At 38.4% G+C, this 19,781-nt stretch overlaps 1 protein-coding gene across 1 annotated transcript in view; it reads left to right on the forward strand.

Moving 5' to 3' along the window:
• Positions 1-5,525: 5,525 nt before the first annotated feature.
• PAH (phenylalanine hydroxylase) overlaps positions 5,526-19,781 on the forward strand; it is a 38,121-nt gene continuing 23,865 nt past the window's right edge. Inside the window, exons 1-3 of the mRNA XM_007425273.3 lie at positions 5,526-5,659; positions 8,336-8,443; positions 18,114-18,297. Of these exons, the coding sequence (XP_007425335.1) occupies positions 5,639-5,659; positions 8,336-8,443; positions 18,114-18,297 (313 nt within the window). The 5' untranslated portion in view covers positions 5,526-5,638. The remainder of the gene's footprint in view (positions 5,660-8,335; positions 8,444-18,113; positions 18,298-19,781) is intronic.

Consider the following 19,781-nt stretch of genomic DNA (forward strand, 5'->3'; position numbering starts at 1 on the left):
GGGAGTAAAATAGTAGGCAACCATTGGTAGATGTAGCAAAAAAATGGAGGAGGATGGTCAGATTGCAATGGTCATGAGTGGGGGAATATAGGTTGAGAGGTACCAGATTAGCCATTTTAGGGGAAGGGTGACCTGCAATTTGTTGTTGGTTCCCACTTCTGGTGCTTATTCTGAGGCTAGGTGACTGGACTGTTGGAGACACTGGATTCAAATTGCTGCAGATAAATAACAAGCCCATATGTAACAAGATCATGGCCTATACTTGTGGATGAACAAGTACAGATGAACAGGTTTGGTGTGTATTACCGACTTGCTTGGGCAAGAGTGGTTATGCTATCCCAGGTTTCAGATCCTGCACCAATGTCAATGCTAAGGCAGTGTGGGGGAAGAGATGGCAATCCTCCAGTGTTGTCCAGAGCTGTTGCTCATTTTCTTTCTTTCTTTCTTTCTTTCTTTCTTTCTTTCTTTCTTTCTTTCTTTCTTTCTTTCTTTCTTTCATTTATTTATTTATTTAGCTGCCCATCTTATGCAAATTAACCCTAGGTGGCTTACAAACAATGATAAATACATTAAAAAACATGAAAATGCACAAAACCTCTTGGCACCCCCAAAACCACACTCCCTCACATTCAGAAATACTTTCTAGCACTTGTGGAAAAAGGCAGGTCTTCAGGAGTTTTCAGAAGGCTAGGCGGTTAGGTGCCTGCCATATCTCAGGGAGAAGCATGCTGCAAAGGACAAGGGCTGCCACCAAGAAGTTGCACTGCCCAGGTCCCAGGAGATGGCAACATGGACCTGGAGTGTGCTCACCTATCTGACCTTGTGAAGCAGGCAGACACCCTCAGGGAAAAGTGGTTGCTGATGAAGTGGTTGGCTGTGTCTTCTTGTAAGGTTGGGACAAGCTAGGGATTCTGCCTATGTATTATTCACCTTGCTGCTTGGTAGATCCCCTGGCTTTCTGAAACTCATCACTGTTCTGATGCTGGCTTCTAATCCTTGAGGACTTCTAGTTCTGCGCTTTGTGGTGGGGTTCTGGGAGACTACAAAAATCCATGACCTTGGTCCCAAGCAGCCTCTCCTCATCTGCAGATCCCAAGAGGTTCCTTTGGCACTGAGAGAGATAAAATGAATAAAAAGATGCTGAAAGAGTACATGGAAAACATTAAACATGAACTTGATTGAACACAGATTTGAGCCTACATCAAAGTGATAACGGAAGCAAAGTGCTCTTTCTTCTCCACCTGTATTGTGTTGGTTACTGGAGTGAGCTCCAGCAGCAACTCTCTTTAGGGAGACTTGTTCAGTTTTGCAGACTTTTAGGATCTGCCCCTAGTTCCTGTGAGAGGAAGGTGTGGTGGAAGACCTAATCCAGTGACTGGAGGCTAGAAGGATCTGGATGAGAAGAAAGAGGTTGAAATTTGGTCCCAGCAACAGAAGGTTACTGTTTGTCCAGAAACCATGGGGCTCTGACTGTTCCAGTGGTTAGTCTGGATGGGGTAGCATTCTTCCTGAAGGAGCAGTCTATGGCTTGGAGGTTCTCCTAGGCTCACTGCTACTCCTTCACAGATGGTAGAGGTTGTGGCTAGAGGAGCTTTTGGCCAGCTTTGGCTGAGCCCTAGTTGTGGCCCTTTCTGGGGAAGTCACTCATGCCCTTCATCTCCTGGTTGAATTACTATGATGCCTTTACATGGGGTCCCTCAAAAGACTATTTGGAAACTGGTACAAAATCCTGCAGCTGCACGTTAGCAGAGAAGAGTTGCTATTCACATGTAACACCTGTGCAGTGGGTGCTGCATTGGCTGCCAATAGGCTTTCAGGTACAATTCAAGGTGCTGGTATTGACCTATAAAGCCTTACATGTCTTGGCATTTGGGTACCTGCATGTCAGCCCTGCAAGGTAGCCCAGACAGGAAACTAAAACCCTGAGTCCTAATACTACTCTATTGTAAGGTTATGGTAACAGAATCTTGCAAGTCTGAAAACGCTTCCCCCCTCTCCCACCTTTGCATCCTAGAGACTAGGCAGGGTCCCTTTGGAGGCACTTTCTCCACCCCCATTCCAGCTTTGGACTCAGATTTCTCTTATCAGACCATTGTCTAGGCTGCAGCTCTTTCTGCTGTCTCCCAAGGTTATTCTCAGAGCCCATTACACTGCAGGAACTTTTTCAGGTGAAAGTTACCTGTCTGGTGTGTCTGTGTTAGATGGGCAGGTTGCAGCTTCCTCCCTCACAGGAAAGCAAGAAATGTGTGTTTTCTGTGGTAGCACCCACCCCTTTGAGCAGCCTTCTATTAGAGATATGGATGGGGCCTTTGCTCCTGGGATTGAAGGAGGAGTTGTGCAAGACATTTGGCAGTTGGCATCTGGCCATTGGATGCCTATTTAGTTTAGTTTTAATGTTATCATTGAAGTGTGATTTGATTGGCTTTGGGTATATTATGTTGGCTTACCATATTTTTCTGTTAATAAGACGCCCCCATGTATAAGACGACCCCCACTTTTCCAACCCAAAATTAAGAAATTGATATTTTAAAGATAAAGCAGAACACGTTTTTATTTAGTAATTGGGGAACATTTACAAGATACACTCAGTGGGAGGAGGTCCAAATTGTCTCTCTGCAGCTCTATTTCTATGCTCTTTTGGATAACTGATTACATTCAATTTGAATTTTGCAGAGTAAGACATTCGCTTATTTATTTTTTTATTTTCCGACATCTTTATGGGCTCAGAATGCTCTGACGTTTCTGGTCCCTGTCGCATCTGCGCACTGCCTACATGCTCTCCACCTCCAACAGGATGTGTTCCAATTGGTTGGTTCAGCATCAGCTGACGTCAGTTACATCAGGCTCGTGATTGGAGGAAGCCTGTTTGCAGAGACAAAGTATGGGCAGTTTCGCAACTGCGCGGTTCTCTCCTCGGCTTACTTCCTTGAATAAGACGACCTTCAATTTTTAGTGTAATGATTTTAGAAAAAAGTATCATCTTATACACGGAAAAATACAGTATTTATTTGCTGTATTTTGTTTTGATTTTAATTGGGCAGCACCATAAGACTGGGGAATCTAGTGGTATACAATATAGTAAATAAATTAATTAATAAACCAGGCTATCAAATTAAGCCATAATACTTTGTTTAAGCGCAGTGTATCATATAAAGGCGGGAATTATCTTTGTTAACCTGGGTAGTTATGTGAACCCACTCTCTGTATTGGTATACAGTGGTGCTTAAAAGTGTGTGAACCCTTTTGAATGTTCAATATTTCTGCATAACTATGACCTTAAACATGATCTGTTCTCCACATGAGTCCTGAACCTAAATAAAGAGAACCCAATGAAACACATGAGTCAAAAATATTATACTTGCTCATTTGCTTATTGAGGAAAATGATCCAAAGCTACATATTTGTGTGTAGCTGTATGTGAACCTTTGCTTTCAATAACTGGTGTGCCCTCCTCACACTTTTCATACAACAGGTCTGAAGAACAATCCTTGCATCTGCAAGATGGTTTGGAAACTATGCCTGAAGCCTAGAAGGGGGCCATTGCCATCCAGTGTAGACAAAACTGAGCAGCATGGACGATGGTTGTATTCAGAATTAACTAACTAACTAACCTCTTGTATGTATAACTTTGACCAAAAGCCCTGCTAAATGTCGCTTGTTTGCGTACTGGTCAAAATGTCTGAAAAATGGTGGCACTTGGATGTTGCTGTGAGCCAATCCATATTGACTCAATTAACTAGAGTGAAGAGAGTGGCAGGTGCTGATCCAGGTGCAGAGGGATTGCAGTTCGTTGTATTAAAGCCCTGCCCAATGCTGATTATTGCACCCCTTCCCGCTCTATGATGTATGTAAAGTGAAGAAAATGCCAGAGTGGGAATTCGCTAAACTCATGTGGACAGAGTGCCATCTGCTGACAAGCAATCATTTTATGAAGAAGAACAATTGTATGAACCATTGCATGCCTTAAGCCCTCCTGCCAGGCAATCAAACCATGCCCTTACTTGCAAAAGGCAAACACCTAGATTAGTGCTGTCCAAACTTGGCCACTTTAAGATGAGTGGACTTCAACTCCTAGAATTGGAGTTGAAGTCCACTCATCTTAAAGTGGCCAAGTTTGGACAACACTGACCTAGATGGATAACTTGAAGGCTTGTGCTCCTTTTTCTGATGGTTCTTTCTCTCTTAAATTGGACAGCTCAAATACTTTTTCAAACAGAGGATGCCTTCAAACGATGGTCACATAAATGTATTGGAAATATATATGCATCTGAATAATATTTGCATTAGATAAATATATGTAAATTTGTAACTTTACTGATATAATGATATCCTATACCAAGTTTTAGTTCCTCTGTTGTATTTTTGTCACTTTTTTGTAATAGCATTTTTAATGTTTTTTCTTCTTCTTCTTGATAGTGTATTATTATTATTGTGTTTTCTTTTTCTTTTGTTATTAATTAAAAAGCAATACAATTTTGATAAAAGTTGCATGTTTCGGTCATGATGCATGTTTTGTCCCTTGCTCCTCATTGTCCCCCACCAATGCCTGTGGGTGGAGCTGGCTGTCATTGCATTTCATAGTGCCCCAGGGTGATTTTTGGAAGCTGTTGCAGCCGTTATTGGAATCAATGAGGTCTGATTTCACTTGGGCTGTTTCATCCTGCTTAAAATGTCTGCACTACTCCTACCTGCTGATTTGGGAGTCTCACTGAACTCATTTGGATTTAGGATGAATAAGCATATGCAGAACTGCATGGTGCAGACAGCAATTTATACAAACACTCTGAAAAAAAATGTTTATGTCTATCATTTGAATTGGATAGAAAACAGATGGGGGAGAGTTGAAAGTACCTTCATTTCACTGTCAGTTGGCTACAATTTTATGTTTGCTTATGTGAAAACAAGCTATAAGAATCTTGTGAAATTTAGCAGTCTGATACCCTTACTTCTGTGCAGACATGCAGGACAAGGGTGCATATGATTGATGGTCTTGCTTGTTTTGTGGTTCTGTTCACATGAAATTTGGCCCCATTTAAATTGGAAAGTATTTCTCAGGACTGGACAACAAAAGATTCTCTACCTCTAATATAAGCGTAATGAAATAAATATGGATTAACCATTATTTGGAAGTCTTGTTCAGTTGGATCATCCATTTAGGGCCTAAGTGAAAGAGTATGTGCAACAGCCTCTCTGGTATTGCTACAAGCAAGGAGCATTGCTATGGTTTGTTCATATGGGAAAGGAAAGAATTTTTCCAGAATTGAAATTACAGAATTGCACAATGCAAACCATAAGAAGAAAAAAGAATTCATGCTGTCCATCCAAACAGAAAATACATGTAGAAGGATACAGGGGTTCCAGTTTGTGGTTGCTCACGGGCAGATCATTGTGCCTTTTGAGCTGAAGGGGGTGGTGCAGAGGGGTGTGTCAAGAAAACCCCACCTTTGTCCAAACTCTGCCAAAGAAGAATTGAGATCAAAAGAGGGGCTGAGCCTTCAGTTTGTAAACTCAGCTTTAAATATGTGTGTACATAGTTTACAGAAGATCCTGGAAACTCTGTAAAGTCACTCATAACTTCAGGTTCTAGGGAAAATCCTGTTCATTAGTGCTTGGGGAAAAAAACAGAGAGGTCAGCAACATGAATGGAGATCTTTTCCACGTAAGTCCATTATATTAAAAGGACATTTTATGAAGTTATTTAAATGTTATAAATAAACAGCAAAGTGTTTTTTTTAAGAATATAGAACTGACACCAGCTTTCAATTTTATGCCTTTAACAGCAGAGTAACTATAGGCAGGTTTAAGTCATTACCTTTCTATTCCTGTATATTAACCTGCTCTTAGTTGCATAGATGCAGAATCTGACAACCCTACGTCTACTTTTTTTTTTTTTTTTTTATTTTATTTTATTTTATTTTATTTTATTTTATTTTAATGGGATTGTTCTGGAGCAGGGGAGGGGGGAATAACCTTGTAGTAGCACTTTTTCACATATATTTTTTAATGAATAGTTAGTATTATTAGATATTTACCATATGTTTACTTGGGCTACTGTGGAGAAAGCTAGTTATTTATGAGAGTGTTTCTAGCAACAAATAAATGTGTTGATGTTGCACACAATTGCAGATGTGTATGTTAAATCTGACCTACATAGTGTATGTATATTGAGGTTTAAAATGCATGTTCATTTCCATCTACATGTTAGGTAACTGCTGTTAAACACAGGTCTAACACAATACCTCGTGCAGCCTTCTTAGAATCTGGAGATGTGGTCCTGGTGAATGATATCTTTGATGAATTATGTGATTGACAAAAATATTTATCATATGCTGACCACAGACACCAGAAGTTATCCACAGTAGTATGCAATTAGCCATCCCAAATCCTCTATAATTATGAGCAAAGGAAATTGGGGAAAGAAAATAATGACATTCAATTACTTTATGGCAATGTTTCATTTATTTCCCTGTAAGTAAGGATCCTCAGATGCACTCACTTGTCACCAAGGCTGAGCATATCTGAAATCTGGTGAATGCTTGCTTCAGTGTAACATGAAAGCTAGATCATTGATTGATTGTTGGTGTGCCATTAAGTCATTTTCAACTCCTAGTGACCACATAGATTTTCTCCATGACAATTTATCCCTAACCTGGTCTTTCAGGTCTTCTAATGGGGCACTGATCACCACTGTAACTGAGCCCATCCACCTTGTTGCTAGTCATCCTCTTTTTCTCTTTCCTTCCACGTTACCCAGCATTAGAGCCTTTTCCAGAAAGCTAGATCTTCTGTGTCCAAAGTGGATAATTTCAGCCTGCTCATTTGTGCCTAAAGTGAGAACTCTGGGTTCATTTGTTCAATGATCCATTGGTTGGTTTTCTTGGTTGTCCACAATATTTTCAGGAGTTTTCTCCAACATCAAAGTTCAAAGGGTTCAATACTCTCTCTATCCTGTTTCTTCAAAGTCCAATTTTCACCTCCATAGTATGTAACAGGGAATACTATGGCTGTACAATTCTGATCTTTGTAGGTATGTACAAAGGTTTATCTTATCTAACAGTTGGATGCACCTGGAATCAGACTTCTGAAGGTGCACATGTAGCCTGAACAGAAATGTTTAATATAAATTGGCATTTAGCTGCTGCTTCTTATTCTTAGTAGCTCCATGGCTTTTGTGGGTGGGGCTCTCACTTTGCTATGCCCTCTTTAAAAAGAGTTGCTTTTCCATATTAATCAAAGTGAAGCTAAACGACTTAGAATACCACAGTGGAATCCAAATAATGAATTCCTGATTTTCCAGGAATAAAAATAAGTGTTGTACACAACATCAAATGTGCACTGCTTGGATGAACTTCCAAGCAATTCTGGATTTGTTCAAGATTTTCATCATCAAATGGTACCTCCCACCTCCCCCAATCTTTGAATGTGCTTAATTTCCTCACATTTTCTTAATTAGCAAGATTGCTTGTAGCAATGAAACAATAAATAGCTTTATTTTTGTATCAAGACATTTTTCTCATCCTAATCCTGAAATCTATTGACCATGCAATTTGCTCTCCAGCATGTAGAGCTTAACCAAAAATGGTTTGAGTTGATTCAATTTTTTTTCTTTTTGTAACAGACATTTACTGGAAACAGACATTTATGTTTACCAAAAGCCATTGTGGTTCTAGCTGAAGTTTTGTCTGACATTTAATAAGTACTTCTTACAAGCTTCACAGGCTTGATCTGGGCCAATGGATTAACACCACAACTGATTCACACTGGAAGCAATGTGGGCTATTTAATAAGAAGTACTCTTGTCTCAGACTCACACATATAGCCCCAGACATTGAAGAAACAGTAGTCAGGAAGACTGACACTACTAATAAAACTGAGAAGGAGAAGGTGGACATCAGATTGTTTTTTATGCATTCTAAAAAAGCAAGCTTCTATTGTTGCTGTAAAAACTTAATTTGCCAAATTTAAAAAAGAGGAACATCTTACAAATGGAGTAATTCAATACACAGCTTCACAACAACCTCCTCCTATTCCTTCCCTTTATATAGTCTGTGCCATTCAGATTTTATGAAGCTTGCTGCAGCAGAGTCTACCCCCACCCCCGAAACAAGCCAATGGCAAGAACTGTAATGTTAAACACATTTAACCTTTAAAAACCTTTTTCTCAGTCTGCTTGTATGTGAGCTAAGGTAAGGCAACATGTGGATGTGTGTTATAATAAAACTTTAGAAAAATGGGGAGTGAAACAGTTAGCTAGACTCTATTTTAGAACTGAACATGGATGCAATTAGTTTCCAGGCACCAAAGACTTGCGATTAATTTCATATTTATTATGTAGGAATCCAGGTACATTGAAGAGAACACTTCCCAGAATGATGCAATCTCTCTGATTTTTTCCCTCAAAGAAGAAGTTGGAGCCTTGGCTAAAGTCCTACGCATATTTGAGGTATGTGTTTTGCAAAAGCTGTTGTAGGAAGATGCTGCAAGATGTGTTGGGGTTGTGAAATGTTATTACAAAAACCATGAGGAGGAGAGAGGATTCATTCCTACCTCATGGAGAGCCATGAGGAGAAGAGAGGGAAAATGAGGGATTCAGGCCCCGCCCACACAAAGCAGCAAAGCTAGGCCACAGCAGAGCCCCCCTCCCTTTGTGCTCATGTGAGACAGGCTTGGTTGAAAGCCCATATTTTCCAACAAGATGACAATCCAGCCGCCACACATGCAGTCCCCAGATGTTGTCTGCTTTGTGGACAATCTCAGATGACACCCCATAGTTGTCACCTCCCAAACGTCTCTATTAAGCCTGTGCTAACAAGTCTGGCTGTTACTGTTTTGTTTCCCTGCTCTTATCCTATGCTATTGGTCCTTTGGTAAGAAATTGCAGAAAGCAATGACTTAAGATATGCTGGATTTGATCTTAATGGTTTACCAAAAACTGTCATCCAATTTCCCCAACCATTCCTCCCCTGCAAAAAAGATTTGTATCTTCTTCCATCTCACTCATTTCTTTAGAATATTTTTGCAGTTTTTTTTAATGTACCTCACTATTATAAGGTGGAGACTGCAGTTGGTTCTTCTTCAGTTTCTATCACTCTGTGGCTTCACTGCCTGTTCTCTCTTCCTAATCTGAAAAAGGCATTCCTCATATGTTCCGTTCTCCAATAAAACCTGAGGAAAGATTGTCTGTCTGGAGCAGGGGGTGGGGGATGAGCTCAAAGCTACAGGGGAATCAATTATGCATTTCTGTTTATCACCACAACATTCAGTTCAGCTGATTTGACATGGTGAAATGTTTATAAGATGGGTTCATCAAAATTTCATCCTGGAGAAAATCTGTATGGTTGCTAAGAGTTGACACCAACTTGATGTCACATCACCATCCTCGTCATCAACATTTGGTTGATCTGATCTTACATGGTGAAATCTTTACAAGCAGCCATTCTGATGATCTTTTTGTTTAAATATGTTAACATACCTTTTTTATCATTCCTTCCTATTGTACTTCATATACCTATATGTCATTCTGCAGCCAGAAAGTCTCCTTGAACTGCTTACAGATGAAATGCAAACAAGACACTTCAAGGAATGCCTTCAATGCCTTAACATTCTCTTTATTATAGACTGCCATTTTAAAAAAAATTTATTTTTTTATCTGTTCAATCGTGTCTGATTCTTGGAAACTGCCTGGACAAGTCGCTGCAGTTTTCTTGGCAAGGTCTTTCAGAAGTGGTTTGCCATTGCCTCCTTCCTAGGGCTGAGAGAGAGTGACTGGCCCAAGGTCACCCAGCTGGCTCTGTGCCTACGGTGGGACTAGAACTCATGATCTCCCAGTTTCTAACCTGGTACCTTAACTACTGCCCCAAACTGGCTCTCATAGAATGCCATACATTATGTTTAATTCAGATAATCCATCTTCAGATAGTTTGTTGAAAGAAATCTACACTTAATTTCAGACACTGACTTTTTGTAGTAATATAATTGTATTTATCATATTTGGAACCCTCTTAATTCTATCTCAGGCTTGCTATGGTCATATGAAACTGCTTTGAAGTGATTTCTTAAAAGTTTTCTTTCCCTGCAAAATAAGTTTCTTTTTCCTTCTTCTCCTCTGAGTGTTTGATAATTTATTTTAGAATTTCTCTTGGTGTTATTTTTTTATCTTATTTTATTGTAAGAGGTGATGAAATCTGTTACAACTGGAATTGTTGTTTCTGGTTGCACATCTTTCCATTACTCTGAAGCCTCCCTGGCTGTCCACGTTTCCCAATCTGGAAAATAAAACAACCCCACAACCCTAATGAGGAATTTCCATGTGATATCCTCCTTTGGGATTTAAGTATGGGAAGGCAGCGATGATTGTACAATGAAAGGTGGAACATTCATACACTTTTCAGTCACTTTGTAAGTACTCCTGATTTCAGTCTTGAAAATTTCATTAAATTTTCAGTGAGGGGTGGGGGGAATCAAAAGCAGCTGTTTCTGTCATACTAAATGAGAGTAGTTTGGGGTGGGAGGAACAGAAAAAGAAATTATGGCAGCAACACTAGTTGTTTTTAACGTGAAGTATATTTCCACATGTTCAGGATTATGCACAAGAGTTCTATAGACAGTACCGATGCTCTGTGTATGTGTGTGTCTGAGCCATAAAAATGATAATAGTATAATGCCTTTTCTTGTTTTCTAGTAGCTAGCTTCCCTTTTGAAATCCCAGGCTTTGTGGTTTTATTTATTTCTTTAAAAAAGATCTAGTCTGGGTTTTAAATGCACTGTATGTGGCAGGAAAAAGTTATACATAAACACAAAGTGTGTGATGAATGGAGTCCCACAATTTTTTTTTTTATTTAGAAAAACAACAACAAACGAGCTGCAGAGGGAGAGGGGAGTGGGGGGTAGAAATGTTTTTTCTTCCTGAAGCTTCTGTTTCGTAACTGAAGGGGAAAAAAACAATGATTATCGAGGATGAGACGTGTAAAGACCTTTCTTTCTGTGTTCAATAACTTCAGAATGGGATTTTCAATCAATGCATCTTACTCAAACTTCACTCAGAAGATGCATGTGGGATGGAAACAAGAGATTTTACATAACAAAATGGCTCTGTTCAAATCTTGAGATGTCATTTAGATCATGAGCAGGCAAATATTTGTAGCTGGAGGCTGCATTTTTTTTTAAAAAGGCCAACAACCTGCTTCTGAATTACACAGAGGGCATTGGGGTGATGCAATGATGTCACCAGAGAGTCGCTGTCAAAATTTTCATCCTTTTGATGAAAACCATACCTTGAGGATTGGCTTAAAATAAAAGAGATGTGTTAATCCTAGTAGAGTCAGATAACTATATTGCTTACTATTTCAGCAAATAAATGAAAAGGAGAAAGAAAAATCATGTTGTACAATCTGAGTTTCTGTAACCAGATCTAGAGGGATTCTGGTGGATCACAAGAAACCCGCATATAGTTCATGAGCTTCAGGTTCCCTACTGATTACTGATAAAAATTCACTTACTGTAACCACAAAAACATCACAGATCCGCGGTATCAGCTTAAAGACTAATATATTTTGTGGATATACTAATTGGTTATATGGAATAGTATCCTGAGAAGCAATATATGTTCTTGGTTTTTGTTTTTTTCTCTTGAGGATGTTAATCAGGTGGATTCACTTGACATTAACTTGAAAAGAGGCTGAAATGCTATTCTTCAATCCGACTGAGAGCTTGTCTGCCCTTCTTAGTTGTGTATAAGAGTGGAGAAGCAAGACTTCTTTAACCTCTTTCTCCTGAGGTGGCTCAGCCTCCATAGATACATTGCCCTTCCCCTGCAGAGCTCTAGGGAAGCTGTGATGAGTGTGCAGCTCTGTTCTTCATTCATCTCATAGAATCAGCTTGACACATGAAATTCAGAGTTAGAGTACCCCACAGATGACAATCTAGTCTTGTCTGAAGATGTCTAGTGATGGAAACAGGCATTGTCTGGGCTCAGCAGCAAAGCAGCTTGGTAGTATCTATATATGTGAGGTCTTCAGGGAATACTAGGGTTATAGGCTAAACTGGGATTTTTTTAAAAAAAACCATCTTGGAAGAAGGAAATGGCAAATTATTTCCAAATTTTTGCCAAGGCAACTACATGTAGGTCTCCATAAAATCAGCAGGAATCTAGCTCAACTTAAAGGAGATTTTAGTTTATTTTAGAAAAGAAGACTTGATCATTCTCCTTCCAGAAAATTGTTTCACTTTTAAATACCTCTTAACATCAGGAGCAAAATCAGTATAGTTCCCCCTTTAACATGTAGATCATTAGAGTTAAACTTAACCTTTGGCTCAGCAAATATTTGTCCTCTTCTATCTGACAGCCTTTTAGAATTGTGTAGGATACAATTCCTTCTGAGCATTACATTATTGTTCCCCACTCCATGCTAGTTTTCCTTGCTTCCTACCTGTCATATTGAATGACCACTTAATTAATTTCAGCCGAATGAGAGGAGATTGTCAAGAAATTATTATGAGCATTGGGCAAAAATATAGTCATATGTCTCAGTGATATCATGTGGATCTGCATGTAAAACAGCCCTGATTCAATACTTGAAAGTTGGAAAATCTCCAAAACTGGGCTAAATGGACCAATATGTGTGCTTTTATGCAACCTTCTTTGAGCTAATTGTAAAGAGTTCGTTTCATCATCTGAAACTTCTGTTGTCTATTTCAGGTTTTCCAAACCTGGTGCCCTTCCAATGTTTTTGTCTTTCATTGTTTGTGCTGGCTAGGGATTATGGGAAATTGTAATCCAACATGTTTAGAGGCATCAGATTGGGGCTAACTGGTCAAGGGCATTATGTACAGTTGGAAATATGGCCTTCTATTTTCAAAGTAAAGTTTTACAGATTAAAGAAAACTTGTTTATCACTTGTGCAACTCAATCCTATTTCATCTCACAGCAGTCAATCAGGAAAGCCCAGTTGTTTTAGCTTCCAGCTGTTGGGGCTTGTAGCGAAAAAATAATAACAATAACAACAATGATAATAATATATTAAATTTATATGCTACCTGACTCCCAACAACTCTGGGTAGTTTACAAAGAAGCCATAGGAAATGCAGCAATTCAGTGTATTAATGGTAACCTAGAAGGTGTTCCTAATGAGAGGAATGAATTTTATATATATTCACTTGCCTCATATTAATATTGCCAACTGATGTCAACACAATATGAGTGTTAAATGATATACTGTATTTATTGCATGGAAGCCATTACTTGGCATAGATTTATTTTTTAAAACAATAGCTATCATGGAACAAAGAGCAGAGCATTTAACTTGGAGGATATTTTTTCCATCTTCTGGAAGCTTCTGGAATGGAAATTTCCACTGATGCCGTTCAGTTTTCCCCTCAGGATTTGGAGAGGAGGCAGAGGGCAGGGTTTTTTTCAACAGGGAGCAGAATTATTTCTGAACTTGTGTCACATATTCTCACCATAGCTATGTGTAAAATATTTATTTATTGAAAGGTTTTTACCTTTTTATGGGTAAAAAGATTTAAATGACATTAAAAACTTCAGTTTGAATAAACATTAACACACACACAATACAGTAGTTATAGAAATAATTAAGCCAGTGACAGTTAAAAATTAATTGCCTAAATCAGTCCTTAGAAAACCAAAACCTTTCCAAAAAGGAAAGTTTTTTTTTTTTAAGTAACTTTTGAAAATCTGTTAAGGGTAGAAGGAAGGAATTCCACAAATGCAGGTGCACTAAACTAAGGTGCATTTAGTGAAGTGGTTACAAATGTCCCTCAGTTAATTTCAAACATTTTCTTCAACCTGTCATTTAGATCCTCTGGTAAAAGTGATTGCTCCCAGACCACAAAAGGGTTGGAAAAAAAAGGGAGAAAGGTTAGCCCTTCCCACTTTGGGCCCTAGCCACACCCATCACTGGCTTTGGCCCCACTGACCACCAGCAAGCAGCTTTTCCTAGATTATCTTTATCCTCCATAGAAAAACGGGTTCCTCTTCTTGATATGGGGTTAATGTTATTAGCTCAAGGCTTTGCCCAATATAGTTGCTTCTCCTCTGGTGTGTCTCCAAAACTGCAGGAAGAGCCACTGATTCAGAAGGGGGGCTCTGGGGACATCTTCTGTTTTGCACCTCTGTTATAAAAACATATAGTAAGTTAGGGCATTTAAGAAAGATGGCTGACCTTTCTCTCCCTCCACGTTCATTACATAAACGTCAAAGCAGTGAGTATCTCTGTCAGCACTTTGGATGAGCTCAGCTTTAGCAATGTTTGCTTTAGCTGAAAGACTCATGTTTGCATCATAATTTAGCAACAGAGAATGTGGTGGTCATGTGCTAAGCCTTTTCATAGGGGAGTGATGTTTGTACATGAATTCGGAGCAGCTCCAAGATCAAATGTTTTTGTTTGGACCAGTTAAAAATTAACCATCTATTCCTCTGTTGTGGGAAATGCAAAAATATATGAATTTTCAAACATAATGCAGCATTTTCTACAAGAGGAAATGAATGGATTAGGATGTTTATTTAAAAAATAAAAATATTACATAATTGCTGAATTCAGTTATTTTAATATTTAGAGTATTACAATCTTGTATCTTGTATTTTAGAGAAATACAAGAATATTTCAAATTCAATTTGAGATATACTATCTTTACACTTTTTAAAGAAATCTGATACTTTTTTCTGCATGCGCAGAAACTTTGCAAAATCAGTACAGATTATTTGATAAGAAAACAATTTAATATTTATGTTTCTCGGAACTTGATATTTATTGAACTCACAGAGCTAGGGGCTGAGAAGCACATTGGAAGAAAGTAAATATATTTGTACATCTTGCTGATAATCAAAATTTTACCAGTTAAGCAGTGGATACTGCAAATATTTTTTTAATCCATTCAATTGTGTCCGATTCTCAGAGACTACCTGGAGAGTCCCTGAAGTTTTCTTGGCAAGGTTTTTCAGAACCAAAAGTCACCATTTTTTTTCTTTGATAAGAGGGATAAAAATTTGTAGAGTTGTATGGATGCAAGAAATGCTGAGAGTTTTTCCAGTCAGCAGAAACCGGCTGCACAAACTCTTCTCATGGTCTTATAAGGACCTAGATGTACATCATAAACTGACAAAGATTAAAGTAATATAATAGATATTACTGGAAATGTTCATAAAATTATATCTCCTTCTAGTCCTTGACATATGAATGAGATTTTTGGATTGTGCATGAAGCCCCTCCATTTTTTTTCTTTATAGGGAAAGTGAGCAAGTGAAAAAATCTGCCATGAAATCTGGACTTAAACTTCAAACCATGATTCAGTATGTTGCCTTGTTCCAAACCAGTTTCTCAGACTTCTTGGTTTGTTTGCCAACATATCTGAAGATGCCTCCAAACTGCCAGAAATCCTACAAATCCTACTAAAAACTGCTTGTCTTGGTGGAAAGTATGCAATGATTTTCTAACTCATGTTGTAAAGTTAAACTGCCACCTATTTTCTTGTTTAGGGTTTGTCCTGTAATATAAAAGGCAAGTCAGATACTGTAGATATAGTTGCAGCTTTTAGCATGAGACACTAGGAGTACAGAACTCTAACTAGGATCCTACAAAAACCACATTGAGTTGTTATGTATTGGAAATGTTTTTGATTAAAATGCTTAATAATATCAGGGAAGTTATCTTAATAACTTTTATAATTTGGGGATTTGGAAGTTACTAAATTTCAGCTTCATTTTCCTTGTTTTCTCTTATTACAGTTCTTTAACTTTAAATGTGGACTGGAGACTGCTTCAGACAACTGTCCTTTAGTGGCTGTTCAGAATGGAGAAATAGACATGTGGCCACCCTAACTTTACTGCCATATAAAAGCAGCGCAAAACTGAAGACAGGAAGCTGCCTCTTATCAGCTGAGATCATTGATCCACAAAGCTCTGTATTGTAGATGACTAACTAGTTGAAGCTTTCAGGATTTTTTCCCAGCTGGCTCCTTTAAAATGGAAGGATCCAGCTATCAATTTATATTTCCCACAATTCCTTTGAGTATCCTAAAATTAACAGATCTTTCCCATCTGATCCCCCTCATCAGAACACAACCAAAGGAAGTACAGATGGAGCTGGTAGCAATTGTGTTGTGTTGTTCCTGCAACCTGTCTCCAGATTGTATGACTAGATAGGTTTAGACTTCAGGATGCAGGTTTCCATGTTCCTCAGTATGTCTTTAATCAAGCATGTACTTGTGGTGCTGCTATGGAAGCAGAAGGGTTAATTGTTTGTCCTTTTCCCAGGGCCCTTGATCATTGGATTCTGTCAATTATTTAAAAAAAATAGTGGAGACAGCAACTTTTCTCTAGCACAAAAATCTTTGCATCTGCTTCTAAGGGCGATGGAAGAATAGTAGAGATCAAGATAGAGTTTCACATTTCCATCTTCTGTTCTCAGCTCAGTTGACTGACTTTGTGAAATATCTGCCACTTCTTGCAGGAAAGGCAGATAAATCTCACTATAAACCCCAAATCTTAATTCCAGTGATGGTACTACATAGCATTCTTGCTTAGAGCAGACTGTGAGTTGTAGGATCTGGTCTTGATCATAATAAATCTTGCTTGGAGTAATTTAAACTTCACCCTTCCTTAGCGCTGGAGCCCTCTAATGATTTGTGAGCACCTAATTAAATAGCAAATACAAAGCATTGTCTGTGGCCAATGCAGATCTTTAGAGAGTTAAAACAACTTGACCTCAGGGCTTGGCTTGGATAACAGAGGTCTTTGCATGGAGGCCACCCCCATTAGAAGGATCTCTTTCCTGTGCCAGGGGATTTGAATGCACTTCTGACCTTTTCAACTTGTTGTGTTGGTATCTGGCCAAACAGTTTAGTTCATCTTTGGTGCTCATTGCTTAGAACTTCAGATAAGACAGATCCAATGGTGTCCATTGCTTCTGAGCAGACGGTCCTTTTGAATTTCTCTCTGTGCCATGGGTAGCACTCTGCTCTTGAATATATTTAACATTCAGCTCTGGGGGAAACAACAACAACACCCTATATTTATTGGTAGTATATTTGTATTCATGATATTTTAAACCACCCATGATATTTTAAACCGCTCTATTCATTGTTGTAGCTTTCTTTCAGGTAGATATTTTTCATGATCACAACTATATTTTTTAAAAAGAAGATGTAACTTTGGCATACGGAGTGAGTATATAGTCCTTGGTAATTGTTCCTGGGTCTACCTTCACTGAGATCCATCAGACTTGCTGCCCCACCTGATCTTTAATATTTTTAGGTTCTTTTAATTCAAAATGAATCAGTGACATATGTGACAAGCCTCAAATATTAAGCTATTAAGTGGGAGATACTTGCAGTCTTTCATATTAGAAGGTTGGAACTATTCCTGGTTTACTGGGGTAGTAACTTACACAGTATGTCACATTTGGGCCTTCTGCTGTATTACCTGGAACAGTTTGTGTCTGTGCATTTGGTGAGGGAAAAGCAGATTCAGTCTCCATACAATATTAATGTTGGAAGGTCATGATCTGGTCCTCTGATGCTCCCAGCTTCTTATGGAAAGGGTTATGGCTGAAACTGTAAATAAACTTTCCTCAAAAATACTTCATAGGAGGACATAAAAGGATCCAGCTGGTGCAACATCCTATTTCCCAATAGCCAATGAGATACTCACAAAAAGCCCCAGAACAGAAGATGAAGACAGTAGTTATCTTGCATTGCTGTTCCCTAGCAACTGCTATTGAGAATCAAGATGTCTCTGAGCTGAATGGTACCATATAGCCATCGAGATTAATGGCCACTGGTCTGATAGTAGAAAATAAAGAAAGGTAGGATATTCATTATATTCAGGCCTTGCAGAGATATCAATTTGGTCTTTATTAGAATAGTATATGCAGGCCTACAATCTTTGATAACCTGATTACCAATTTCTTTTATGTGAGACTCAACATTTTAAATATATGTTTTTATTTAAAAAAATAGTGAGAACACTTTACTAGCAAACAAAGGTTCTTGATGTCAAAATTTTTATACACAATAGTCTGCACAGGCCATAGAAAACATATTGTCAGACACATTCTAGGCCGCCAGCAAAAAATAGTATTTATTGCATTGTCTTCTAGGAAAAGGGGATAAACCTGACTCACATTGAATCTAGACCTTCACGGCTGAACAAAGATGAATATGAATTTTTCATTAATCTGGAGAGCAAGAATATTTCTGCCCTTCCAGATATCATCAAGACCTTGAGAGATGACATCAGAGCAAATGTTCATGAACTTTCACGTGAAAAGAGGAAAGATGCAGGTAAGAAAATAGGCTTCAGCATAACCATATTCCATCATAGCAGCGCAGTTTAGTATAACAGTTCTTGTATAAGGGAGCACTCACTAGTCTCACCTAAGGATGCTCATGAATTTCAGTAGCCTCGCATTTCTAGGGTATTCCAGCCTGATTCACACTTTTCAGACAAAGAAGTGATGGAAGACACATTTTCACATTTCATCTTTTGTGATAGTCATTTGTGATATCCTGAAGTGGACATACTGCACATAAATACTGTATAGGTTAAAATGCATATTAAAAAGCATATTTTAGGATGAATTATTTATAAAAAATATCTCAGTTATTAAAAAGATATTAACGATGATCACGCCCTGCCCTGCTGACTGAAACAGAAACTAGATGGAACAGACATATGAATGATTGCAAGCAAGATAGACATAGACTCACACTAGATCCATTGGTCCTCAGTGCTATGTCCAATTACTCTTATTTTTCTATTGGCCCAGCTATTGGCCATTATTTTGTCCTAGTTACTGAACCAGACAACTGAATAATGCCACATTCACAAGAAGAAAGCGTAAGAACTCAGAGATGCATATAACTTCTTACTTCTAATGGACATGAGTCAAAGACTTAGAAAAAACTACATTTGTGCACAGAATTATTCACCTATGACTTACCTGTATTCACTATATAGAATCTAGAAGCAATTATGCTTTGCTGGGAGTAGCTCAGGACTTACCAATACAGTTCACTTACCTTCAGTATTAAATTCTCCATGTTTAGTTCACATTTGTTTCATGTACATTCATCCAAGTCTTCTGATCATGGCTTCTCCAGATGGCAGGTGTGATCCTAATAGGATTTCAGAAAAGGTTGGTTTAAAATGCTTTAGGTCTGCTGTGTCTTTTTCCTTCCTGGGAGCAACATGAAAGGGGAATAATATCTTCCTGAAATGAATCCTGATAATCTTCTTATCCTCTCTTTTGTGTCCTACCCATGACATTGCAAAGGAAAAAAAGGAAAGGAACATGACAGGCAAAATGTTATGGCTTGTCAGGGAACCACAATAACTTAAAATTGAAAGTTTAATTACTTTTGGAGGCTAGAGGGATATCTTGATTCTTCTCTCTTTATCATCATTCTGCCACAAAGAATAAGGAAGGAAAGAAATAAGGGGGAGGGCTCTACTTGACAGACAATTATGCAACTCATGTTAATAAGATCCATTGAAACAAGTTAGTTGTATTTTCAAGTCAGTCTGGTTAGCATGGAACATTGTGGGCAGATTTATATAATGGCTTTTTACCGGGATGAGCTACCCACAGCTCAGGGGATGCACACAGTCCCCTTTTCTGCAGCCCTTGCGATCACAGTGGCAAAATCTGGCATCCACCCAAAAGACTGGGGCAGCCTATAAAATAAATAAACAATTAAACAAAATTACTGAATTACAATATTGTACTTTTAAAAATCGCTCCCTCCCCCAACCATAGAAAAACAGA

This window comes from Python bivittatus, unplaced genomic scaffold (genome assembly GCF_059951505.1).
Source record: "Python bivittatus isolate LINGU-HERP-01145 unplaced genomic scaffold, Pbiv_v1 ctg000330_np1212, whole genome shotgun sequence".
NCBI classification, from domain to species: Eukaryota; Metazoa; Chordata; class Lepidosauria; order Squamata; family Pythonidae; genus Python; species Python bivittatus.